At 50.8% G+C, this 25,877-nt stretch overlaps 1 protein-coding gene across 3 annotated transcripts; it reads left to right on the top strand.

Annotated features, from left to right (window-relative positions):
* ACVR1C (activin A receptor type 1C) lies at positions 1-22,082 on the top strand. 3 transcript variants are annotated; one of them, XM_069021372.1, is made up of 9 exons: positions 1-95; positions 7,828-8,058; positions 13,727-13,975; positions 15,204-15,434; positions 15,770-15,937; positions 16,674-16,830; positions 17,173-17,297; positions 17,410-17,540; positions 18,036-22,082. In XM_069021372.1, exons 1-9 carry the CDS (start codon positions 23-25, stop codon positions 18,159-18,161), a joined length of 1,491 nt encoding a protein of 496 aa, XP_068877473.1. In that variant the 5' UTR covers positions 1-22; the 3' UTR covers positions 18,162-22,082. The 3 variants fall into 3 exon arrangements, with proteins under 3 accessions (XP_068877473.1, XP_068877471.1, XP_068877470.1); XM_069021370.1 differs by having other exon boundaries at positions 13,724-13,975; XM_069021369.1 differs by lacking the exon at positions 1-95 and having other exon boundaries at positions 6,702-8,058; positions 13,724-13,975.
* Positions 22,083-25,877: the final 3,795 nt, after the last annotated feature.

The raw sequence follows: 25,877 nt of genomic DNA, 5'->3' as shown, positions 1-25,877 counted from the left end.
GAGCAGCACCCGCCCCGCGGCCATGCGGGACGCGCCCGGCCCCGCGCTGCGGGCGGCGCTGCCGCTGCTGGGCGCCGCCGTGTCCCTCTGCGCAGGTACGGCGGCACCGGGAGCTCCGGGAGCGGCACCGGGAGCTCCGGGAGCGGCACCGGGAGCGGCACCGGGAGCTCCGGGAGCGGCACCGGGAGCCGGGGCGCGCGATCGGCGGGAGCGCTGCGCTAGAACCCCGCTTATCCATCCCCGCCGTGCGCCCGGCGCTGCCCGGTGCCGGCGGGGCCGCCGCCGTTCGGGGGGGTTCGGGCTCTCGGTGCCTTTAATCACGGCCGCGCGTAGCGAGAACTGGGTCAGGAAGGACTTACCGGAGCGGCCCCGCGCCGGAATCCCTGATCCCTGCGGCTTCCCACGCCATCCCGGGCGGATCCACCCCGGGGGTTCCCGCGGCGCCCGGGGATCTGCTCGGGGGCAGATCCTCAGAGCGACATCGGTCCCGGCGAGAGGACCTGTCGCGGTGTCGTGCGGTGCCCGTGCCTCCTCCCGCCCCACCGCACCGCCGGCGGGACGGCGCTGCCGGCGCCTCGCAGGGCTCCGAGCAGGGTGCGGAACACGCGGCGTCCGGGCCCCTCCACACAGGGTCCTCTCTCGCGCGGCAGGTGCTGAGACACTCCCTCCCCTCAATCGTCCCTCTAAAACCTAAACCCGCGCTCGCTAGCAGCACTCTGAAACCAGCGGTAAGCAAGGCAGTGTATCACAGAATATTTTACAATTTTTCTATTAGGTTTACTGGACTTTACCTTTCTCTCCGTGTTTTCACCAGAGCAGTTTCCTTGTGTGATGCTCATTAGGACCTTGCTGAGAGGGGAGGTCACAGCCCCAAGTGCAGGGAAGGACCGTGCCCAGCAGCCCATCCAGGCGCTCATAGAATCTCTGCTTTTGGGCAAGGGGCAGGAACAAAGCTCAGCTGTGGGCTGTGAAGTACTTCTGTGTAGTATTGCACATCTGGTAATGTCTGGTACCTCCACAGGATGTAACACCTGCTCCATAAGAGCTCTTCTCCTTATTTCTCTAGAGTTTTGTTGTCCAGGTTTGGAAGGGAACCCCAGGAGCAGGCAGCCCCGTGCAGCCCTTGTCTTCCCGGTGTGCCTGAATTAAACCGGAGCATTGCCAGCACCGTGGCCATCGCCACTTCCCTCCGGAGAGCATCCAGAGCACTAAGGAATCATATTGGCTTTGATTGTTTTTTATATAAAAGTCCTGTGTTGCTTTGCTCTCCAAAGGGTCAGTGCAGAGTTCTCTTCTCCTTACCCTGTTCCAGAGCCTGGCTCAGGCATGGGGGTATGTACAGACCAGACAGGCAGATGTGTGGCAATAGAGGGGACACTCAGTGTGACTGTCTGGATGGAAAATTCCTCATCAAACCACTCAGATGTGACTTCAGGAGCTTTCAGTGCTGGGGAAGCAATTCCAGGCTTGCAGTCGGTCAGTGCTGTCAGCCCTGTGTTATCTCAGCTGCCTCCCCATGGAGTTTGTACCCGCAGCCCTGTGCTGGATCTGCCCTCAGCCCCTCATGGACTGGGACCAGCAGATCCTTCTTCAGCTCTGTGCATATGCTGTATTGCACAAAATCCCTGCACTCACAGTGCTCTGCTGTGTCACTCACGTCCCATAAAGCACAACCCTCCCAAGGATACCTTGCCTGTTCAAAGCTAAAAATGTCCTTTGGCAGCTTATTCCAACAAAAGTAATTTCCCTGGGTGTTGTTGCCCCTTCTCTGCCCTGTTAATATTAATTTCAATGCCTGGACTCACCTCCTCCCTGCTGGGTTTTGCCTTGGCTGCTGAGCTTTTCCCGAAGGAGGATTTTGAGCATCCAGTATCCTCCTTCCAAAATGATGGTACTTGCAAATATTTATAAAATCACTCTCCAGATGTTTATTTAAGCAATGAAAACTCTGGAACCCTGTGATGTCTCTCATTCAGACATTTTCCTCAATTCTAGAATAAATACTTTTCCTCTCTTTTCTACAACTTTCTAGTTTTTGTCCTGTTAGGTATCAGCCCTTTTTGCAGGATATTTATATAGGAAGCTTCTACTCCAATTATTTTCTTTCAGAGCCTTCTCCAGAGGGGGAACTTCTCCATATTTTTCATACTAGTCCAAAAAGCAGGTTTGGTTTTTTAAGACCTGTCATTGCTCAAGATTCTGCTTTTGTCTTCTGAAGAAATGTGTTATGAGAGAATAAATTTGTCAGGGACACGGTGCCACTTCCATGGCTGGGCTGGCTGTTGGAGACAGATGCCTCCTCGCTGTGCTGAGGGGCGGCCTCGGCACCCCTGGCCAGCGCTGCCAGCCCGGCAGATGCCGGAGGAGGGAGGATGGGATGCACTCAGCTGCTGGTGGGCTCAGGGCTCTTGGCTGGAAGCTGTTGCTGCTGCCATCATCCGTGGCAGTTGCTGTGAGTCTCTAGCACGCACAGGTGGAATTGGCTGGGGCTCGTTGGATGCACTGTGCTCCATCCCAAGCAGTGGCACTCGCACAGGCACCCAGGCCTGATGGGAGGGGGGTGGCGAGGCTGCCTGAGGAAGAGAAGAGCTTCCTCCTGCTCCATGGGTGTGTGCTGCCGGTGACATCTGTGCTGCCCAGAGCTTTGAGTAAATGTGAAATGGCGAATACCTGACCCCATTCATCTTCTGTGTGATCTATGATTTCTTCATAGAACCTTCACACCTCTCCAGAATTGCCTTTGACGTGACAGCCCAGTTTCTTAATCTATGCCTGATCCCTTTGCTGTCTGCACTTCTCCTGTGCCTTTTTGAGATTGGTGACAACATCTGATCCCACATGGCAGAACAGGGCTGGATCTTCTCCTGGTGTCTCCTGATTGTGCTCTCTCCAGCGCTCCCCAGGGAGGCACAGCCCTCTGTTCCCAGCAGGGATGGCTGACAGTGTGCTGGTCCCTGCCTGTGCACAGCTGGGGCTGTTTGTTCTTCTGTGTGATGTTACTCTCCTCTGGCTTTTGATCCCTCAGCATGGGACAGTGATGGAGTCCCCATCCCTGGAGTGATCTGACAGCCATGTGGATGTGGCACTTGGGGACTTGGGTTAGTAGCAGCCTTGGCAGTGATGGAGGAATGGTTGGACTTGGTCTCAGAGGGCTTTTCCAATCCAAACAATTCTGTGAGTCCATGGTGAAATTTTTTTGCAATGCTCTGAAGTCAGTCCTACTTCTTCAGCCTTCAGCAACCCCTGTGACCTTCTTACTGCTTCCCCTCTCCATCTCCCCGGAGCACTCAGCCCACGTTCCCGTGACACAGGCTTGCACGGTGAAGCTGCTGTTTCTCTCTGCCTCGGACCTCAGCTGCTGCAAGAGAAACAGGCTGACTCTGGTGAAGATCAGAGTGGCTCTGCCAGGTGGCAGCAGAGTTTCTTTGCCGTGGTCAGTTCCCAGCAGTTGTGCAGTTGGAGAAGAAGGGGCTGTGCCAGACCCACACCCACCCTATGGCACCTTTACTGGTACCTTCTCTGGTTTTTGTCCTGGCTCTGTCACCATCAGGGGGCTGGACAATGGGAAACAGCCAGTCTGTAATTTCTAGGATCTCCTTTGAGCGCCTTTGTCCAATGGTGAAACTTTTGCCACCTGGGACCCTCCTGAGTCCAGTCAGTCAGGTCCAGGTATGTGTCCTGTGGTGTGGAAACTTCCCTTCCCAGTGGAGGCGGCCCAGGGACAGCTGTGTCCTGGCACTGGGGTCTGTGCCTGAGGCAGGGGACCCAGGCAGTGTGGAAAGCCCGCAGTCGTGGGAACCCCAGACCTGTTATTTGGAAATAAGATGACAGCCTATCTAGAAGGGCACAATACAGAATGACCGTACAGAATGATCAAAGATGGAAATGTTCTGGATATTCAGCATTTCCTCCCATCAGGCCGCTTAGATCTTTGCTTTCCAATTTAATTTTGAAATGCTCTACCTCTAACTATGGTGAGTAGAGACGGATTATGACTTAGTGGAAGATTAATGCCCTGTTAATTTGTGTAGTAAAAAGTCTGTGCTGAAATGTAGAGCCTTGTGTGGTTCATAAGAGAGAGCGGGTCTGGGCTTTGCTTTTAGTGCTTTAGTTTTTAGTTCAATTCTGTTAGCCCGTGGTGTCAGTGGGCCTGTGTTAAATGTTCAGTTCTTTCCATTTAACTTTTGAAGTTGCACTGTGTCTGTCAATGGGTTTAAATTATTCACCAGCCCTCATGAAGCTGGTGTTTAAACTCCTATTCTTCCACCTCTTGTTCACTTGTGGTATCGCACTTGTTCCTCAATTATCTAGTAATTCATGTACTTGATGCTGACACTTGATGGCAAAGCGGTGGAAGCACACAAAACCCATCTTCTTGTGCTGGTTTGTTGGGAATCAGGTGCTGGCTCTGTTCTTCCTGCTCTGTAAGCTCATTGCATGGTGTGTCTGCCTGTTCTGTGTGTGTTTTCTGGCAGTTACACTGAAAACTAAAAGGCAGAAAATGTTGCTTTTTAGGTAAGTCAGGCAGATTATTTTCTTCTCTGAAGATCAAGTCATCCTGCCCCTGATTCATGGTGGGACTCATCCAAGAATCTGATGTGTAGTCTCAGCTCCTATTGCAATAACAGCAGAAAAAACATCCTTGAAAACCACGTATGTCTTTGCCAAACCCAGGGAACATCTGCTCCTGGGGTCGCTGGATCCAGAAGTTGCTGTCCTTGTGTGCCAGTGTGTGAATCCTCCCCCGCCCCTCGGCTGGCTCCTGTTGTGTGTTGGGTCCTGCTGAGCACCAGCTGCCCATGGGAAGGGACCCCTCTGTCCTTCAGCGTGCCCGAGACTGCTGTCCCTGCTGGAGGGAGCCTGTGGTGTGTCCTGTCCTGCTCTGCCCCGGCCCTGCCCCAGCTCTCCAGCCAGTCCTGGCAGGACAACCTGCCAGTGATCCCTCTGGGGGTGATGGGCTTTGGGGAGGGTCAGGAGAGGTTTGTTAGTGACTGCTGGAAAGCTCCATGCTCAGAGGACTGGGACTGTTGGTGGCCAGGTTTGGATGCCTGGTGTACTCTCTGCAGCCGTGGTGTGTTTCAGTTGTTCACTTTCTCCTAATTTCTCAATCAGAGAACGGAATGTTTTAAGGGAATTGTTGTGCTTGAGTAAACAAAGGAGTCATGTTCATTACCAGATTAAAGAGTGCCTTATTTTGAAAGTTTGGGAGCACATTTTCCTCCTGCCTCTTTGAGCCTCTAACTCCTTGAGAGTCACCTTATTCCATTCCCTGGTTTCCAGCGTGGTGGGAGTCCCGACTTCCACCCCGTGATGGCGCATCACCAATGGCATTGCCAGGACTGTCCTCAGGAATTGTCTGGGGAGTAAACATTTCTTGCTGCATATAGGGACTGCAGAATTTCAGTCAATAGTTGCAAATTCTTCCTCTTCTTTCATGATGTAAAATGGCTCTGTGGGAGGGGAAGCAGTTCAAAGGTGGTGCTGGCTTGAACAGTGGGAGGACGATCTTCCATCATTGTGCTGTTATTCCTCTGGTCTGTAAGCTGAGGGGAGTGCCTTGCTGGCCCCTCTGGAACAGCAGCTGAGGCAAATCAGAGCAGAAATGGTCCAGATGTGTAATGTGAAACTTGGTATACATTGCCAGTGGCTGTAGATGGACTGGTTATGAAGCTGACATGGACAATTTTTTCCAGTGGAAGGAGATGTCATGAATAACCAGGAGCAGCACTGGTGCTTTCCTGATGGAGCAGCACAGATAAGGCACAAATTCTGGAGAGTGCTGTGTTCCTGAGGATGTGAGTAGGGATGGGGATACAGGCTTGGTGGAGCAGGAGTGGTTGCACAGGTGTCTGTGAGGAGTTCTGTGGGAGGCACAGCGGGGATGTGACACAGGGCGAGAGCTGGAGGTGTTTGTCACCTCCCCCGCTCCGTGGGACAGGAGTGGGAAAAGCGTGGATGTTCCCAGTGGCATGTTCAGAAGGGCCCAGGCTCCTCCCCTGATTCCACAAGAGCTGAGGCAGCTGAAGTAGCACAGGTGCAAGAAACCTGTATTTTTATGGTTATGTTCAATCATCTTTCTACTCTGTTAACAAAGGGTTCTGGATGGACAAAAATGCTCTTGAAAACAGGGTCAGGGATTTGTATCTGGTTTGTGATTTCTATCAATTTTTCTTCATGAGAAGTCAGCCAGCAGCACAGACAGGTGTCTGAGGAACCTGGGCTTCTGCTTCTGTAGAATTATATTTAAAAGTGGTCTGTGAAAGTCTTCTGTGAGGAAAGTGTCTTGTCTTTCCCAAAACTCCAACTCTGATCTTGTCTCTGAACAGATTCAGCTACAGTTTTCCTTTTTTTCCTCTGTGTGTGAGCAGCATTCGGTGGTGCAGCACCCTTGTCATTCCAGCAATGGCTGTCTCAGTTTGGTCAGGGTGAGGGTCAACCATCCTCAACTCTCCCCATGTTTTTGGGGCTCAGGGGGCCCCCTGGAGCTGCTTGGGATATGCAGGGACAGTTTTGATCAGCTCTGCTCTCAGGCAATCTGCAGGTACAGAGTATGGATAGATCTGTCAGTTATCCACTGCAGATGACATAATAAGGATAATTTTCCATTTTATTTTAGGCTGTGAGAAAGGAAGAAAAACACCATAATGACGTGTCTAAAGCCCCGAAGACACTTGCAATAATCTTAGACTCATTTCCTCAATAATGCTTTTATTTTGCAGTTTTGGTGATGATGTGTCTGTTTTCCTTCTGCTACATCTCTAATTTATTTGGATCTGATGAGTCTTGCTCCCTGCAGCAGTTCTGGGACCAGGGTAATGTCTTTAAGGAGATATTTGCCTGCTGTGCTGTGTGTGAAGGATGGCGCTCGCTCCTGTGCCGAGGAAGAGCCGAGGCAGCAGCTCCTGGCACACCTGCACCCAGGATAAACACGGACATACCGTTCCAAGGAAGTTTGTTGTGGGCCCGAGCTGAAGATGAACACCACGAGCTGTTATTTGAGAAGGGTGGTACAGGATGGAGATTGTTGTAAGGGAAGCAAAGAGCGTCACAGAAACAGAAATCAGATTTGTGCTGATGTCTGTCGGCACTTCTGCACTCCTCCGGGGACTCTGAGATTGCAGAATCATGGAATGGTTTAGGCTGGACAAACCCTCTAAGATCATCGGGCCCAGCTGTACCCCCAGCACTGACAAGCCCACCACTAACCCATGTTTTACTTTTCAACTCTCTCTTATCCTTAAATAAAAGAAAGCCCCTCTCCTTTTCCCCCAGTTCCAAAAGAAACAGAAGGATTATGGCTAAAATTATTCTCCTGAGTAGAGCAGGGCTGAGTCTTGTAGAGTTGGAGCTGACCCAGAAAGGGTTGCCCGGACAAGGTGCCTCACCTGAGGAGACATGGGGAGGAGGAGTCTGTCATTCTGCCCGTGTCCATCCTGGGGTGCTGTGCCTCGGTGACCCCGGCTCGGTGCTCTCCAGTCAGCTCTGGCACAGCTGGGGTGTTGCTGGTGTGGGCTGGTGACTGGGATGGGCAAGGGGTGCCGTGGTTTTGGGAGTCAGCAGTAGATTTCACGAGAACTGCTTTTTGGGGTGGTCAGTCTTCTCCACCACACAAGACAAATGACATCTATGAAAGTCGCTGGGACCAAGATTTAGAAACTTATTGTCTGTGAATGTTGGGGACCTGTGCTGTTGGGGGTGTCCTGGCACCGGCTTCCTCCTGCAGGCCAGGGCCCCGTTCACCAGCAGCTGGCAGACCCAGCTGGCACGGTGTCCTCAGGGCTCTGCTGGGCCAGGGTCTCGTCCCCACCGCTGTCCCCTGTTTCCCAGGCCTGCAGTGCGTGTGCCAGCTGTGCGAGCACACCAACTTCACCTGCCAGACGGAGGGCGCCTGCTGGGCCTCGGTCATGCTGACCAACGGGCGCGAGGAGGTGGTCAAGTCCTGCGTCTCCCTGCCGGAGCTGAATGCCCAGGTCTTCTGCCACAGCTCCAAGAACATCACCAAGACCGAGTGCTGCTACACCGACTTCTGCAACAACATCACGCTCCGCCTGCCCCTCGGTGAGTGCCAGCCCAGCTCCAGTGCTCGTCTGAGCTCCAGAGTGCTCAAACCCCGTGCGGGGAACACGACTGCAGGAGCCGGTCCTTGGGGGCTTTAGAGGCTGTCTGTGAAACACAGCTGGTTTTGTCCCAGCTTGTTTCAGACAGCAAAATATAAACTGCAGCTCTGTTTGTGGCAGAGGGAATTTCTCGCATTTCTAAAGCTATCCCGAATGCTGGCTTCGATGTCCTGTGAGCACAGGGTCACCTCGGGGGCAGGAGGGGTGGAGGACCCTGAGCCACTGCTAGGGACCTCTTTGGCTGATGCGGTTTCAGCAATCTGAGCCTTGGGGGGCTGTGGTTGGTGGCATCACATCAGTGTCACAGAGGTTTGCTCAGCAGGGATGAGCAGCTGTGAGATTCCTGGTCCTAATGAGAGGGAGGAAAAAGGCACTTCCAGGAGCTCTGTGTATTACCCAGCCAGTGCAGTGCGTGAGTCTGCCAGGCTCAAAGTTTCGTAATGAAGTTGATTTGGTGCTTTCTAAAAATAAATATTTATACTATTTTTAGTATAATTTAAATTTAATTTTTTTGATTCTTCTTTCCAAGATTTGTGTTTATTCCAGACTTTTTTAAAAAAGGTGTAAAATACACTATTTTATCAGATACTACCTTTTTATATACTTACACCAGTGAGACGTTGCAGGTAAGAAAGATGCAAATTAATACACAATTTACAATTATAACTTGAATTTAAGACACTATCACGTAGTTCTTAATGGAATTTGAACGGCTGTTTCTAGGCAGACCATGGGGGAGCCGCTGTGGGAGCCTTGGGCACTGTCACCTCCTGGTGAACCCTGGTACCCAACCTCATGTGTGCTGTGGGGCAGGAATGAGGATCATTTGAATGTTTTTCTTGCAGTTGACCACAGAAGGGGCACACTAATTGTGGTCATGCTCTAGAAATAAAGTGCCATGGTGGTTTTTCCAAGCTGGGATGAAAGCTGCTATTTCTAGAGGAGCAGCAGAGGCACATCTGTTGTCCCAGCACTTGAAGTGGGACTTGCAAAACCTCTCGTTTCATATTTCAGTACCCCCAAAAAAAAGACTAAATTCTTATCCTGAGACCTTTGCTCTACAGATTCAGGGGAGGGAGCTCATGTCAGTTGGAATTGTAGCAGTGCCAGTGTGGTTTCTGTGCTGGCCTATCCTCACATAGTTCATGTTGTTGGGAAGCTGCGTGGGGACAGCTCCAGGGTCAGGCCCTTGTCTCACACATGTGGCAAGTGCCACTTGGGACAGACACCTTGATAGGGAAGGTCTACTGCACTTTACCTGTCTCATCTGTCTCCATCTCCATCTCTATCTGTCTCTACCTACCTCTGTCTAACTATATCTCTGTCTCTCTATTTCTATTTTCTATATCAAGCTCCTTATATATCTATATCTATCTATATCTATATCTATATCTATATCTATATCTATATCTATATCTATATCTATATCTATATCTATATCTATATCTATATCTATATCTATCTACTTTTGTGTGTGTGTATATATATATATATATATATATATATATATATATCCTTATGTGCATACCTACCCACTTGCCTGCTGACCTGTCTAGTCTGTCTCCATTATGCAAATTTTAGTTTAAAAGTGGAGCATGTGGGCATGAAAAACTTGCCTTTAGACAGGAGTGGCTCTCCTGGAGGAGGAGAAACCCTGAGGAGGTCCAGCATGGTGCCCATCCCTGCTAGGTAAGGCTGGATCTTTGTGTCCTGCTGGGACACAAACCCACCCTTCAGCTCTTCTCCATGAAGCTGACCTGCTTCAGCTCAAAGGTTGGATGGGCTTGGAGCAACCTGGACTAATGGGAAGTGTCCCAGCCCGTGGCAGGGACTTGGAACCAGCTGAATTTTAAGGTCCCTCCCAACCCAAACCATTGTGGCATTCTGTGACTGTCTGTACTTACCAAAGGTTTGTGTTGTAAAAGAGTGCCTGGAGAACAGTGAGATGACCCACAGGGTGAGGATCTCTGAGGGCAGAGAGCAGTGTGTGGTTTGGTGCCTGTGCCTGAATTCCCATGGCAGAGCTGCAGGTGGCAATGCCTGCCCCAGCCAGCACAGGGCTCTGGGTCGGGGCCTTGGGTGACAGGAGCTGACTTTCCTTTGAGGTGTTTTTTTTTTTTTTGTTTGTTTGGTTTTTTTTGGTCTTTTTTTTTTTTTTTCCTACATTGTCTGAAAATCTTTAAAGACAGATTAAACCTGGATCTCTGCTTTTATATCCTCCTTCCTGTGGGCAGGGATTTCATTGCATTTCTACATTAGCAGGTAAAAATGTCAAAGTGCAGGATGAGTTTGCAGTAATTGGTTTTTTTTTGTGTGTCACCTTAGATTCCTTTCCAGGTTTCTGCTGGTATAACTGGGATACTTTCTGCCCCAGCAGGTGACTTGAGATGAGCTTCCCCTGTCACAGCAGGGCTGCAGAAAGCACCTCGTGTGCTGCTGCCACGAGGGACCTCCCTGTGATAAATCGTCCCTCGTACATCCCTCGTTCTGGTTTTCTCTGCAGAACTCACCACCATGCCCTCAGCGTGCAACTCAGGCTGGTTTCAGGAGTTGCTAGTCAGACCTAGATTTTTCCAGCCACAGATTTGTGTCTCACAGGATTTTTGGGCCATATTTGAGATCTGGGAGACGGAGTTTGTGATCTCTGCCCCCCCCAGTGGTGAGTGGGGTCTGTTACGGCAGAATTTAATTTTAGATTCTAGCCCAAACTGTATTTTTGAAATGGTTTTAATGTATTCTGTAGAGCTGACTAGAGCCTCCCCATTAATAGAATACAATAGATTTTCTTACTACATTGGAAAGAATATGTAATTTTGCCCCCTGAGTAGCCCAGGAACACACAGAGTTCGGGGCTTTTGGAAGCCTTATAGTGGAAGCTTTACAGTGTCAAAAGCAAACGCTGTGTGTGAGAATGACTTTTCCATTGGAGGGAAAAAATCACTTCCTTTTTTTGCTGCCTGCAAGTACTATTTTGTTTATACAAGTTGGACCATAACTGCCCCGCATTGTGCAACTGCTGAGTACTGCCAGATGTGCTGCTTTTGGTTCACACATGGCAACATGTCTCAGCTTCTATTCTTGGTTAGTCAGTCAATGAACAGTACATTTGAAATTGGATTGCAAAATGTTGTGATTAATGGTGGTGTTTTGCTGGGTTTGAGTGGTCATGAGGGATTGTCTGATTTCCCCAGGAGTCTGACCTTTCCCAGCTGCTGTGGCTGTCCCTAGGCTGATGGTCTGTGCTGGGCAGGAGGTGTGTTTGTGGTGTTTGGTTTGAGCTGTGGGGAGCCCCATGACCCCTGAGGGCTCCTGGCCATGGGGCACTGTGGTGCAGAGGTCAGGGCTGAAGATGGCCCACACTGACCAGAGCGCAGGAGCTGCAGGGCTGGTTCGCCCCCAGCCTTGACGTGCGCTCCTTGAGGAGCTGGAAAGGGCCTGAGCAGTTGCCACCAGCCTCGACCTGCACTTGGTCTTTGTTACAGCCAGTAGACTAAAGGATGACAAAGGAGGTTTCTGGTTGACTCCTTCCAAGGAACCCCTCTAGACCGTCAGGATCTCGTCATTCTCTGAGAACTCAGTGGAGACTCCCTGCAGTCTGGCCCAGCCACCTCAGCTTCCAGCCCCACTGCAAACTTGCCTTCTGCCCTGGAGATCTCCCACCTCAGCAGCATCCCAGGGGACCCGTGAGCAGCCCTGAACTTCACTTTATTCTGAGCAGTTGTCACTTGCAGTTGTGAAGGCTGTGTCTGCCTGTATTCCTGGAGCTGGGTGTCACCCTCCGAGAGAGTCCTTGGCTTTGCCTCTGCAGTGCTTTGACATCCCGCTCTGCATTCCCGGGACGGCCGGGAGCATCAGGATCTCCGTGATCCCTCCTTCTCTCCACCTGAGGTCACTCCTGCTCCTGCCCCAGGGTGTCAGAACACACTGGCCCTCTCTGCCCGCTGTGGTCCCTTCAGCCTGGCTCCCAAAATGCCGTATGGGAGGGAAAGGACTCCAAAATGCAGCGCTGTTGCAGCTCTCCCACAGCCTGCTCCACGGGTCTGTGCTGATACAAATTGTGCCTGTACACATTGTCAGGGAAAGCGCATCACATCACTTTTCTGTTAAAATTGCAGACTTTTTTCCCTGGTAATAATGGTATTGTTGCTTTTTTTAAACATATACTGAGAAATTTTTCTGTGCCCCTTAAAATCCTGCTATAACCCGAATTTCAGAGGTTTATGGTGTACGAACAGTGTGCAAAGTGCACTGCAGGTTATAGACTGTTACATCCCAGGATGTATTGTGTCCTTGTCCTGCGGGCCAGTCCGTGAGGATGCCCTTCCCAGTCCCTTCCCACCAGCCCAGTTCTTGCTGTTCAAAGCTTCCTGATGATTTTCCTTTTGTTACTGTTTGCAGTGGCCTAAGGACAATAAACTTCTATTTTGTTCATTTAGTGTTATGCTGTTTTTCAGCAGTTGGTGGGAAGAGCTGGCATGGTGTGGTCAGCGTCTTGTGCGTGTTTGCCCTCACCAGCCCCTGCCGGGGATGGATGAACCTCATTCCTACCGGGAATGAGCCTGACGAGCCCTGCAGGGAGGATGCTGGCTTGGATGGTGCAGGGGAAGTGCTGAACAGCCAGGGGACAGCTCATGCCCTGCACTCTGTACCCTCTGTGAGCCCGTGTGCCCCGGCCAGCACAGAGCCAGTCCCGCTGCCTTGCACATGGCCTGGGGGGGCAGGGCTGGCTCGGCGAGGCACTGGGGCTCCTGGGGTAGGGGATCTCTCCATACTGCACTACACCCCTGTTTCAGGGAAACATCAGCCCTGTGGAAACAGAATGAAAAATGTTTACGAGATCCCAGCATGTCAGTTAACAAGCAGCAGTTCCAAGGAGGCATCCTGCTCGTAAATCCTCTTACAAACCTCCCAGGTCACCTCTGGAGCATTCTCTTGAAGTCATTAAAGGAAAAACCTGTGAACAAAATGTACCAGCTTTGTGTTCAGGAAGGTTGGAGTTGTGCTGGTGAACAGACGTAGTATTGACTGGAGGAAGGTAGCAGTGGGTGCTGAGGCCGTTGGCTGCTGCATTTGAGACCCCACATCACTTTGGTCACTCTCAAACTCCGGGTTGTGGTGTGCACATGGCCCAGCCTTTCCCTGAAGGAAAAGAGTGACCTTGCATGGGGTGGAGTTCATAATTCTTGTATCTTCTGCAGCCCTGAGATCCCGTTTGAACTCATGGTTCTGAGTGTTGAGGTTTTTTTATGGGTCATATTTCTGGTTTGTTTTATTTGCGGGGAAAGTGCTGGTCGATTTTTATTTTAAAACTTATTTAAAACTTTGGGGACGTTAAGGGAATCGTGTGTGTGTTCATGTGCAAGTGAATCCCTTAGCAGTGTCTTCCTAGAGCCTGACACAGAGCTGGGGTGGTGGTCAGAATGCTGGCCCGAGACCAGGCTTGCTGCACACAGGGTGTGTGGGGGAAAGGCTCCGTCGCCTGCAGTGGTCTGTTCTGTCTCCTGGTCAGCACAGCTGTGGGAAAGCACCGACTCTCAGTTCGTCATTGCTCTGCAGCCCTTCGCACGTGTCCCTCTCCCAACGCCGCTCTCCCGTGTGTCTCCCAGCAGCGTCGGAGGCTCCCGGCAGAGCAGGGCCGCGCTCGGCGGTGCTGGCGGTGGCGGTGGCGGTGCCGGTGTGCGCGGTGCTGCTGGCGGCGGTGCTGGCGGCCTGCTCGGCCCGGGGCTGGCGGTGCTGTGCCCGCCGCGGGGCCAAGCCCCCCAACGTGGAGGAGCCCCTCTCCGAGGGCAACCTGGTGAGCTCCGGGAAGACGCTGAGGGATCTCATCTACGACATGACGACCTCTGGCTCTGGCTCCGGTACGTGGGGTGCCCTGCCCGGCACCGCGGGTTTAATGCTGGTGCTTGTGGCCACCCCTCACAGCGGCGATGCGGCTTTGGGTGCTCTTCTTCTGTCAAACCGCAAAAGTTCAGTTCTTTGTTGGAATGGAGGAGTTAAAAAAGTGAACTCAGAAATCAGAATCAAGTGTGAAACCCAGTGCTGCTGGCTGATGTGACATGGCTGATCATGAAAGGTACTAAACCCACCTGGGCAGGTCAGGATGCTGCTTCTCAAATATTTTGTGTTTCATAGCAGAATAACATTCCTTCAAATTCTTGTTTTGAGCAGAACATCCATCGTTTTAGCATTTTTCCCATGTCTGGTATCTTGCGTACTATGATGCATCCATTGCTACTGAGAACTTGTTAAACCAAAGAAACTTAAAAATGAGGTGGGCATTCACAAATTCCAGGTCACTGGGCCAGTGGCATGTCTCGGGTGTATAGCCCAACTTTCCTTAACTAGAACTTTTATTGAAAAATATGTAAACTATGCTTGCCTTTATTTATAAGTAAAAAATGTACAAATGGTGCCTAATTTAATTAATTTCCATGAGCTGCATACCTCTGAGGATTAAATTGTTGTTCTTCCCTAATGCTTTTTCACAGCTCTAGTGAGCAGACTTTGGCTTTATTTATGCTGAAGTTTTAACTGTTCCCAGCCATCCCTTAGCCAGGAACAGGGCTGGACTTGAGCAGAGCCAGAGCCCCGTGCACCAAGGTGATTTGTTCTGATTTCAGCCAAAATCAAGGTTGCAGTTATTAAAAAAAAAAAAAAGTAAAAAAATTAACAATTCCTTGTTTTAAGGCCCCAACAAACACAGAATCAAATCAAACCAGGCAGGGTTTGTGGCTGGCAAAGCACAGCGGAGCTGCTATAATAATTCATCTTTATTTTCAAAAATTTCAGCCAGAGCAGAGCAACTAATTGACTGCAGGACAGCTGCAGTCTGTATCAAACCAAATTGAGTAGTTCAGGCCAAATTTTAAAGTTTTTACTGGGGTTTAAGAAATTTTTTTATATGTACAGACACTGGGAAGTAACATTAAGAAGCCTAATTTGAGGAGATATTGGTTGGGACAGGATTTTCCCTTGATAGTCTAGGAAAGCAAAGCCATGAGTGCAGCTCAGTGGGAAAGGTCAGTGTTGGGGTTGGAAGGTCCCAGCTGAGCTATTTCACAGGTACCTGTCTCTCCTCTTAACTAGGTCTGCCTCTGCTTGTCCAGAGAACTATCGCGAGGACTATTGTCCTGCAGGAGATTGTGGGAAAAGGCCGATTTGGCGAAGTCTGGCGTGGGAAATGGTGCGGGGAGGATGTAGCTGTGAAAATCTTCTCCTCCAGAGACGAGCGGTCCTGGTTTCGGGAGGCAGAGATTTACCAGACAGTCATGCTGAGGCACGAAAACATCCTGGGCTTCATTGCTGCTGACAACAAGGGTAAGCGGCGAGGCGTGCGCGGCACCGTGGGGCTCCTTCCTCTTAAGAGAGCTTTTCCAACCCAAATAATTCTCTGATTCTATGTGGTGGCCTTGGCAGTGCTGGGATAGCGGTTGGACTCAGTGGTCTTAGAGTGCTTCCCAGCCCCAATGTTGGCACTCACTAAATCCTGAGTGTCTGTCTCAGAACAGCTTTCGCTGCCCCCACTCCCATTGAAGCACTGCCTGAACCACACTCCTTCCCGGTGGGACAGCTGGCACGCTTGCTTGCATTCCCTGAAAAGGGGAAGGCTTTCCCTAGCTAATATTTTTAATAATCTTGCTTCCTCTGGGTAGATAACGGGACATGGACTCAGCTCTGGCTTGTCTCTGAGTACCACGAGCAGGGCTCCCTGTTTGACTACCTGAACCGGGGCACGGTGACGGTGGAGGGCATGGTCCGGCTGGCGCTGTCAGTGGCCAGTGGCCTGGCCCACCTCCACATGGAGATTGTTGGCACACAAGGCAAGTGCTTCCCTCCCACTTTTACTTCAAGTATTTTAAGGAGCTTCAGTGTTCTCAAAAACATTTATGGGCGATGTGGTATCGTGAAGCGTTTTCTAAACTGTTAACACCAGGGGGAACAGTGTGAGTGTGAGTGGTGCAGTATGGACAGGGAACAGGGACCTTACCTTCCCACTTCCACTGTCTGCACTTCATCCAGGCCTTTAAATAGGTGCCTGTGGAAGCAGCTCTGCTAAAGGGGAATGAGCACCAATGAAGGAAAAATTTCTTCATGGAAAGGTTTATCCAGCCCTGGCACAGGTTGCCCAGGGCAGTGGTGGGGTCACCATCCCTTAAGGGACTTAAAATCTGTGTGGATGTGGCCCGTCGGGACATGGGTTAGTGGTGGCCTTGTCAGTGCTGAGGAATGGTGGGACTTGGTGGTCTTAGAAGGTTTTTACCACCCAATCCATTCAGTGATTCTGTAATTTTCCAAATTAATTTGGAGGGTGAACTTCCAGTTTCTCTTTCTGTGTTTTATTCCTGAAATACAGCTATTGAAACAAAAATGCCCTTAAAGCTTTCTTTTGAAGTTGACATCATTTAGCAGAGCTTTACTTGGTTCAAATTAGGCCTCAATATTTTTATAGGGTATAGTAACAAAAGTGACTAAAACTGTTTTTACGTCCTTGCTCATGATATTAAAATCCAGGCTGTTGTTATCAAAATTGGAGGCGGTTTCTCTCACTGTGAACAGGGAAGCCAGCGATCGCGCACCGGGACCTGAAATCCAAGAACATCCTGGTGAAGAGGAACGAGACCTGCGCCATCGCCGACCTGGGCCTGGCGGTGAAGCACGACTCGGTGCTGAACACCATCGACATTCCCCAGAATCCCAGGGTGGGCACCAGGAGGTGGGTGAGGCAGCTGCAGCTGCCAGCCTGGCTCCGTGGGGATGGCTCCTCACAGCCCTGCCCTCCACCAGTGATGTCCCCTCCGCTCTTGGCGTCGGGCAGGGATGGCCGCAGCCCTGCGGGGTGGGTGGGGGAGGAGGTTGCAGACCCTGCTGTGGAATGGAGCTCTCTGCCCCATGTGGGGCATCACATGTGGGTCACCCTGGTCACCCCCAGTGCCGTGGGCCTGGGCAGGGCACAGCTGCCAGCACCACGAGGGGTCACGGGGCCCTGGCATGTGGCAGCACAGCTGTGGCCTTTTGTAGGAGCTGCCCCAGCAAACTGACCCTGTGTGCCCTAAAGGTACATGGCCCCCGAGATCCTGGACGATGCGATGAACATGAACATCTTTGAGTCCTTCAAGCGTGCAGACATTTACTCTCTGGGGCTGGTGTACTGGGAGATAGCCCGGAGGTGCTCCGTTGGAGGTGAGGTTTTGGCCTTTCATCCAATCCCAGCTTGGTTTGGGTTGGAAGGGCCATTAAAGCTCATCTCATTCCACCCCCTGCCATGGGCACCTACACAGTAAATCTTCCCTAGGAATCACTGAGGAATACCAGTTGCCTTACTATGACCTTGTGCCTTCTGATCCTTCGATAGAAGACATGAGAAGGGTTGTCTGTGAACAGAAGCTCAGACCAAGTATTCCAAACCAGTGGCAAAGCTGTGAGGTAAAAGCAGTTTTCTAGTTTATTCTAGGTGTATTTTTTAGGGTTTTTTTCTAGTTTTATTTTGTTATTTATATTTTCAAGTTTAAATTAAGACAGAATTTTTCAGTGAGAGATAGGGCACACAATGCTCAGCTTCTAGCTTCTCATGAATTGAGAAGCTTCATATGTCTAGTTCTCCTTCAGATCAATACAAAGCAAACTCTTTGCACCAAGTGCTCAACGCTGTTGAAGGCAGGTCTTAATTGGTGCTGCTGCTGTTGTGTCACTGTTTCAGAGAGCTGCCCTTTTTCTCCCTGTCTTAAAACCAGAAAGCAGTGGGTGGTGGTTGTATCCCTGGCTATGGTTTGTCCTGCTGCAGGTGCTGTGGTTGCATCCCTGTGGTGTATTCCTGGGTGCTCTGTTTGTCCTGCTGCAGACACAGTGGCTGTATCCTGGCTGTTTCTGCCCCGCTGCAGACGCTGGTTGTATCCTGGGTGCTGTTTCTGTGCCCTGCAGGCGCTGCGGGTGCTGGGCCGGGTGATGCGGGAGTGCTGGCGTGCCAGCGGTGCCGCGCGTCTCACCGCGCTGCGCGTCAAGAAGACGATCTCGCAGCTCTGCGTGCATGAGGACTCCAAAGCCTGACAGACCTCCCCGTGGGACGAGAGGGGAAGGCATTCTGCTGTTCATCTTTCCACATGTGATAGTATTTTTGTTTCTGGTCTACCTCAGACAATGTGGTTCCGTACTGCGGTGCCCGAGGCAGAGCACCAACCTCGAGTGCTGCGTTCGGCCGTGGGGCGAGGCAGCTTGGGACTCGTAGCTGGGGTTTGGTACAGCAAGTCCGTGACTTGCTTTGGTTTTGTGAGTAAATTGGACACCAGTGAATTGCAGGAAGGAGCTTAAAGTGTACTGACAGTGTAGAAATACCTTCTGCTGTTGTGCTTTTCACCCTTGTCAGACCCCAAGCATCCTGGAAATGTCTGGTGTTGGTTAAAGCTTGTTTGTCAGGGAAACCTCATGTTCTGTTCTCAAACCAAGTAAAAGACCAAATTAACCCAGCTTTTTACCTGTTTTTTTTGCAGGAATGTGAAAAGGGGTTGTCAGTAAATGCATTTTGAATTACTTTATTTATAATTACCTAAGTAATTAAAAACTATGGAAATTCCACTGCGTGTACATTGTGAACAAAACCACTGAGTCAGTTCCCTATTAACATTTATTTTTATAGTCTCAATTTCACATATAATATTGTGGTAAAAATTTGAGTTGTTCTACTCTGTCTTTTGTTCATTGAACAGATCAATCAAGGGACAACTTTTCTTTTTAACAGTTAGTTGGAAAAGTAATAGAGGCAATATGTTTCTGTTAGCTATGTAGGGATGCAACAGGAGAAATTCTACCTAAACTGAGAAAATATTTGTTTTTAGCAGCATCTTTCCAATCACTGGTAACAATTTTTTAGTGCCTTCTGATGTATTGGGGGAAGCTTTAACAAAAGCCAATGCAGCCTGTTCAGAGGTTTCTTACAGAATTCTGTAACAGCACCAGGCTGGTGATGAATATTAACATTTCTGCTCATGTTTCCATAATATCACAAGCCAGCAAAGTGAGTTGTTGTATTAAAATTCACCAAAGTTTTGGCATTTTGTGAATTTTGCCACACTCCATGGCCCACATATTTGAATATAGTGTTTGAATATTTTTAATGGGCAAAATTATATATTTCATAGTCTTATGGTTTTTCAAATGTTTCTAAATCCAGCTGACTCACGGAAATTAAGCCCCAAGATGTTTCCAGAATAGCAAAGCTTTGCAGAAATCTGATGTGGCCCCCGCAGTCCTGTGGCAGGCAGCAGTTGGCTGATCACAGTGAGTCAGATCAGTCTTTGGGGCAAAATCTCTTGACTGGAGCTGTTGTGGGGAAGAATGAGTTCAGCTTTTACTGAGTGCGGTGGTCAGTAGTGCTATTACACCGGGTTTCATCCTGAATGCTCATCTTCAGGACATTGTGGATACTTGGTGGCTGTAAATTGTCCGTAAATAGGCTTTGATGCAATTTATCCATTTGCACAGGGTTTAGTCACTCCTGCTTTTGTTAAACAACAGGGCTTTGTGTGGTCTGCAGCCGAGCAGTGGAGCTTATTTCCCCATAGCTGCTGGCAGGTTTTGCCCCAGTGTGGTTTCTCAGATATAATCAAGGTTGTCTTAGAGATTCAGGGCAGACTTGACAGGGCTTGGAGCAACCTGGTCTAGTGGAAGGTGTCCCTGCCCAAGGCAGGGAGGTGAAAGGACACAAGCTTTAAGGTCTCTTCCAACCCAAACCATTCTGGGATTTTAAGACTCAATTGTTATGTGCTTCAACTGCATGAACTACCCCGTGGAGCTCAGTGATGTGACTTTGTAGGCTGCATGATCCAAATTTTGGCAGCTGCATGATCCAAAGCCTGGTGCTGACTTGACTAGCAAAAAAATTTGAAACCTAAGATCCAGCATCTGTTCTTGTAGTATGTAACTTGAAAAAAAATCCTTATCTTAAAAAGGAAGAATCAAAGATTTATTTTTTAAAGTGGGAAAAGAGTTTCAGTTTTCAGTTCCCCACCCCGAGTCTCTGACAATTGTTGACCAACCCGGTAATTTGAACAAGACCCTTTTGGTGCCTGGCTGGGAGGTGTGGCTGGAGGATGCTCAGGCTCAGCTGCTCCTCACACAGGTCACAGTTGCAGATCCAGAAATGCTTTAACTTTTTCCCTGGAAATATCTCTTGGCATCAGACATTATGGTCTGTTTACCCTGTTTTTTCACCTAACTCAGTGTTTTTGCACTGGTTTTGTTTTCTTTTTTGTTGTTGAGAGGTGAATGTACATTTTGATGAACTAGAGTTGAACATAACTGAGCCAAGGGGCAGATGTTGTTGTATTGAGCTCTGAAACGTTTGTAAACACTACACTCCTTTAGAAAAACCCCAAAGAACCCTTGTTTTAGTGGCCTTTCCCCTCCATGTGGGTTTGTCCTGTTCTAATTTAAGCACAGAGGTTATGCCAAGACACTTCTGTGCAGTTTAGGGAGGCTTAGGTTTCCTCAGAGATGTTCCTGATACTCTTACAATGTTCCTGATAATCTTCACTTAAAGCACAAGTTCTTAAGTTCATGAAAATTTTCAAGGTCAAGGATGCTCAAAACCTGTCACCACATTCAGCCTCTCCTAATTGATGCTTCTAGTTCAGGGGAGTTACCAATATTTTATAATTTGCTTCTAATAACAATCCAAAGTATAATGCAGGGATTATGGACTGAAAGGGAAAGTTAATTAATGTTTCCTGTAGCACCTAATTTTTTTGTGTTGCTTGAACTGCTGCCCCCAGACACTCCTTTAGAAATTCAGGCTGTAATGTCCTCTGCACTTCCTTACTTTTATAATTTGCACTTAATCAAGCCATGCCCTCATGTGACACTATAAAGAATCCTGCAATATTTTAGTCACTGCTATGTCACTTCTTTGCTTGGTACTAGATTCAGGAATTATAAATAAATTTGTTTAGAAATATTCCCAGTCCCTACAATGGGTCTGAACTTTTGAGCAGGGCAAGTTCTTCTTCTCAGTCCCCATCTGCCTGAAGCTCCTGTGCCAAGGGTGGGCTTGAGGCTGTCCCCAGCTCCCCCCTGTTCATGGGAAGGAGGTGTTTGGTTTTCATCCCTCGCCTGGGGACGGTATCACAGGACAGGGACCGGGGTGGCACTGGGGCTGCTGCCTGGGGCGGTGCTTCCGCAGGACTCTGACCGCGGAGGTGTCGGGCTTGCGCCCCTCCTTGGGCCGCACAGACAGCGGGGCACAAGCCCGTTTCTGTGCCCATGAAGGTTATGGTTCGGTGGGGGTCTGTGAGGCTGTCCTTGGGGTGTCCTTGGGGTATCCTTGGGGGGGCCCTGGGCCAGCACCTGGGTGCCCCCAGCAGCACTGAAAACACGTCCCCTCCTCTGCCCTTGGCTGTGCAAGCTGCGTGTCTGTGATTCCAGGGATCGTCCCCACAGGCTGTGGTACCCCAATTCCCCCAAAGCTTTTAGGGAAAGATGGCCATGTTCTGCTCTAACAGGCAGAACAATTTATGAATGTACAGGGAATAAGTATTGAGGTACAATATATTTCTACAGAATAAAAGAAATGTGCAATAAATTGTAACTTACACTGAATGTATTTTTGGCATAAATGGACCAGATGTATTTTGAATGTAGCTATGACATTGTGTCTAAACCTGCTGTGATTCTCAGTCCCTAAGAAAAGCATGTCATGTTTTGTCAATCTACAAACCACTTCCTCAGTTGTCTGTTTTTAAAAGAAGCATTAGTATTTTATCTGGAACACCGTAATATTTCTGAACTAAGTATAGCAGTGCAGTGCTCAACTTCAACCCTCATGTTGTGAAATATCTGATCTGTGTACACTGCAGAGTTATTTTTAAAACTATTGCTAATGTTATTGCTTGATATTGCAGCTGCCTGGTTGTAAATAATGGTTTAGCTGTTGTATTTTGTATGTGGATTTGGGGAAGATGTGGCAATTTTAATAAATTCAGCGTACTCTGCCCTTGTGTTCCCGTGGCCTGAAACTGTTCTTATGTTCATTCTGTGAGGGGAGAAGGGTTACGCCTGCTCTGCTTGAACCTTTAGAAACCTTCACTCGTGGCTCTTGCACCCACACAAATGTGAGCTCTCACTGAGCTCCCTTTCATATGAGACTCCCTGATCCTGCTCTTCCAGCTATTGAGATTTTCAGTGGTGTAAACGTGAGTGGGACCAGCTCACCCTGAGCACCTCAGTTCTGGAGTCTGTGTGCTTGAAAATTCCCCTGACACAGCCATAATCTGGGAATTTAAGTCAGGCTTTATTTAAATTTAAGGCATGTCAAAATGAAATCTGCCATGCTGCGACCCAAGAAACTTCTGTGGCTTTTAAAGGATACTGTGGGCTTTTATTTTTTTCTTAGAAAGACCTTTGTATTACAGCAATTACTTGTGAACTCTCTGGTCCCTGCACATCTCCAGGAAAGTGTCACTGTCACTGTCACGGTGCTGGTTGTGCAGGTCCTGGCTGTCAGGCTCTGGAGCGGGTCCCGATGGAACAGCAGCAGCCAGTGGCTCATTGGCGAACATCGGCTGCCATCCCCCGGCCACCGCCGCGCCGGGTGTGTGTCTGTCGCACAGGAGAGCTGCTTGCTGCTCTTCCAGCAGCCTGCGAAATTCCTGCCTCCCGGGAGACATTCTTTTCCAGCACACTTGGGTGGAGGAGCAGCTACCGCTGTGAGCCAGGTGGGTGCTTCTGTCCGTGGATGCTGTGCCCCGACAGCGGCATCCCGGCCCTGCGGCAGCAGCGCACCAGGGCCGTCACCTGGGGAGAGGTGTTCGTGAGATACCTCTCGGTGGACGGTCTGGGTGTGAAACCGAAAGGGCTAATTCTTCAATTTCTTGTTATTAAGTAAATCAGCTCCGCAGAAACCGCTGGTGTACACTTGGTAGCTAAGGAGAGGAGCCAGCTCCTGAGCCCCTGAGGGCTGGTGTCCCACAGAGGATGACTCCTTCCTTCTGCCCGAGTAAGGTGATTGTGGGCAGAAACCCTGCAGGCATTGCAGCCTCGGAGGGGCGAATGTTCCACCCCTGGAAGCGTTCAAGGCCGGGTTGGACAGGGCGTGGAGCAACCTGGGCTAGTGGAAGGCGTCCCATCACTCCAGCCCTGACAACGGAGCTAGCGCCGTGCCAGGGAGAAGGCTGGGGCAGAGCATCCGTGTGATCTCCCCGGACATGTGGGAGCCGCTGCCAGGCTGCCCTCTGCCTCTGGCTCGGCTCCGAGCGGCTCCGAGCCCGGTCGGGGAGGAGCAGGCAGGCTGGGAAGGACGGGTGCGTGGGGGTGTCTGGTGTGGTGTGGGGTGCGTGTCGGGGGCGTGGGCTGCGTGTCGGGGGTGTGGGGTGCGTGTCGGGGGTGTGGGGTGACTGCCGGGGGCATGGGGTGCGGGGTGACTGCCGGGGGCATGGGGTGCCTGCCGGGGGCGTGGGGTGCGTGTCGGGGGCGTGGGCTGCGTGTCGGGGGTGTGGGGTGCCTGCCGGGGGCGTGGGGTGCGCGGCTGGTGTGGGGCGCAGGGCAGCAGAGGGGCACGGGGCTGCTGGGGGAGCTTGCACCAAGAGCCTGCTTTGTGCTCTGATGAGCGGTGTCATTTATTTCTGCCTTCAGCTTGTTTGCAGATGAGTCACTGGGTTTCAGGAACGTCAGAAAGGGCTGCCGGAGGAACCGAAACGCACTTTGTTTTCAAGCACTCAGCGGGGTGACCGTGAGCAGGAAAAGGGGAAGAGGCTTTGAGTCACCCGCTCCCCGCGTTGCTCAGTGTGCCTTGGCAAGTGAGCAGATGACACCCGGGGGCACAGATAGCTTTCTCTGGAAAAGGGAGAGAGCTTTCCCCCTTGACTGCCGTACTTTTTAAACACGTTTTTTCTTCCCCTTAACACCGAGGGGTTCCCCCAAGGAACTCAGAGGTGAAGGACAGACATCTGAATCTGCTGTTGTGGTGCTGTTGTGGTGTGCAACACTTCCTTGTCCCTGTCCCCATCTGTCTGCCAGGAGAGGCACAGAGACCACAGGCACTTGTCACAGATCAGCCACCAACCCTCCTCCAGGTGTGTGGACCAGACGTCTCCTGACAGGCTGTTTCTCTGTTGCAAGATGCCAGGTTTTTGAGGGATGAACGTTTGGGATGGGGACGTACTGACACTTCAGCCATACAGGGCAATGAGGGGATCCCCTGGAGTGGGGGAGGCTCCATGCCAATGTTTTCCTGGCACTAAGAGCTCGTCTGCACCAGCAAATGTCGGGCACATGGACACCCATCCCTGCAGCTCCTCTGCTGCAGCTGGCAGAGGCAGGGCCCTTACAAAAGGCGTGTGGAGCAGCTCTGCGTTGATCTGTTGTGACAGCACGTGCCAGTCTACACTGAACTGCCACACAGCTGGCAGACAGAGCCCAACACCCGCACCCCATGGCCCTGGCTGCCCCCTCCCCTGCCTGTGCCCCTGCCAGCCTTTCCTCCCAGAGCTGGCAGTCCCAGGCATGTGTGGCAATACTTTGTAAAGGTGCATAAAAGGTCTCTACTCAGAAAAGTGACTGTAACTTGTCTGTTTTTATTACTTCTCTGCTTTGATAGCAGTGACCCTGCTTTTCCCCTTGCAGGCTCACATCCCAGCCAGGGTTAATTGTGTCCAAGTCTGGCTGCTTTGTGCAGTTACTGTCCCTGGTATTTGTCCAGAGGTCTCAACAAAACCTGTCACAGTGTGTTTCAGAAGAGTCTGTTGGGGTGCCCAGTGATGTCAGTGACCTGCAGCAGCTGGGACACACGACTCCAGCCATGGCTGCAGGGCTGCGTGTGGTGGTGGCCCTGCTCCGTGGGTGTTTAGGGCTTGGCTGGGTGGCTGCCAGGGCTGGCAAACTGCTCTGCCCGGGGCTCACTCACTGCTCACCCGTCCTCCTGCACTGCTGACCCGTGACTGAGGGGCAGTGGGGACAAGCACCCACTCCACTGACCCACCCAGGCCCAGGGCTGCTTCCTGTGCTTCTCCATCACATCCAGGAGCTGGAAATCGGAAGGTTATTCAAAGCCATGCTGAAATAACAACGGTCAGGTAGTAACTGGGGAGAAAAACCAACCCAGCCAGAAGTTCTCAGAGTCATAAATCTTCCTCTAGCTCTGGCCATCCAGGGAAGGTGCAGGGATGACATCTGGCCAGGGCTCTCCCTGGCACTGTGCCTGTCCCGGCTCTGCCACCACAGCCCCTTGTACCCTGTCCCAGAGACTCTGCATGGACTTTGCTGTGTGTCCCCAGACCTGCTGTGCCAGGGAAGTCCTTGGTCCCCACCGAGACCCAAGTGCTGTGCTGAGGTCATTGTCCTGCCCTCACTCTGCCACACTTCCAGCTTCTGCTCTTGGCCTTCAGCTCGTTTCCCTCTCTGCAGCTCGAAGTCCCTGACTGGCACCATTAGCCAAAGGCAGTGTTATTTTCCTGTCTTTGCCAAAAGGTGAGTTGAGGGATGCCAGGGATGCCGAGCAAGTTGGAGTATGAACAGGTTGAGGTCAGGCGAGTGCCTGAGGCAGGCAGGGCTGTAAGGACAAATCCTGGCAGAGCAGCAGCTGCTGGTGAGAATTGTGTGCAGGAATGGAAAAATTAAGCAGATTTCTGTAACTGCCAAGCCTGATTCTTAACTCCCCTGTGAGCACAAGGCACACCGAGAGCCTGGCGCTCTGCTCGGAGGGATTTGTGTTACTCGCACCTAAACCACAGGTCACGTGGCGGCCCTTCCGCTCCCGCACTTCGGGGTGGTGGCAGC

This window comes from Aphelocoma coerulescens, chromosome 7, assembly GCF_041296385.1.
Source record: "Aphelocoma coerulescens isolate FSJ_1873_10779 chromosome 7, UR_Acoe_1.0, whole genome shotgun sequence".
Classification (NCBI taxonomy): Eukaryota; Metazoa; Chordata; class Aves; order Passeriformes; family Corvidae; genus Aphelocoma; species Aphelocoma coerulescens.
Note: the sequence above shows the minus strand (reverse complement) of the source record. Positions and strands in the feature narration are given on the sequence as shown.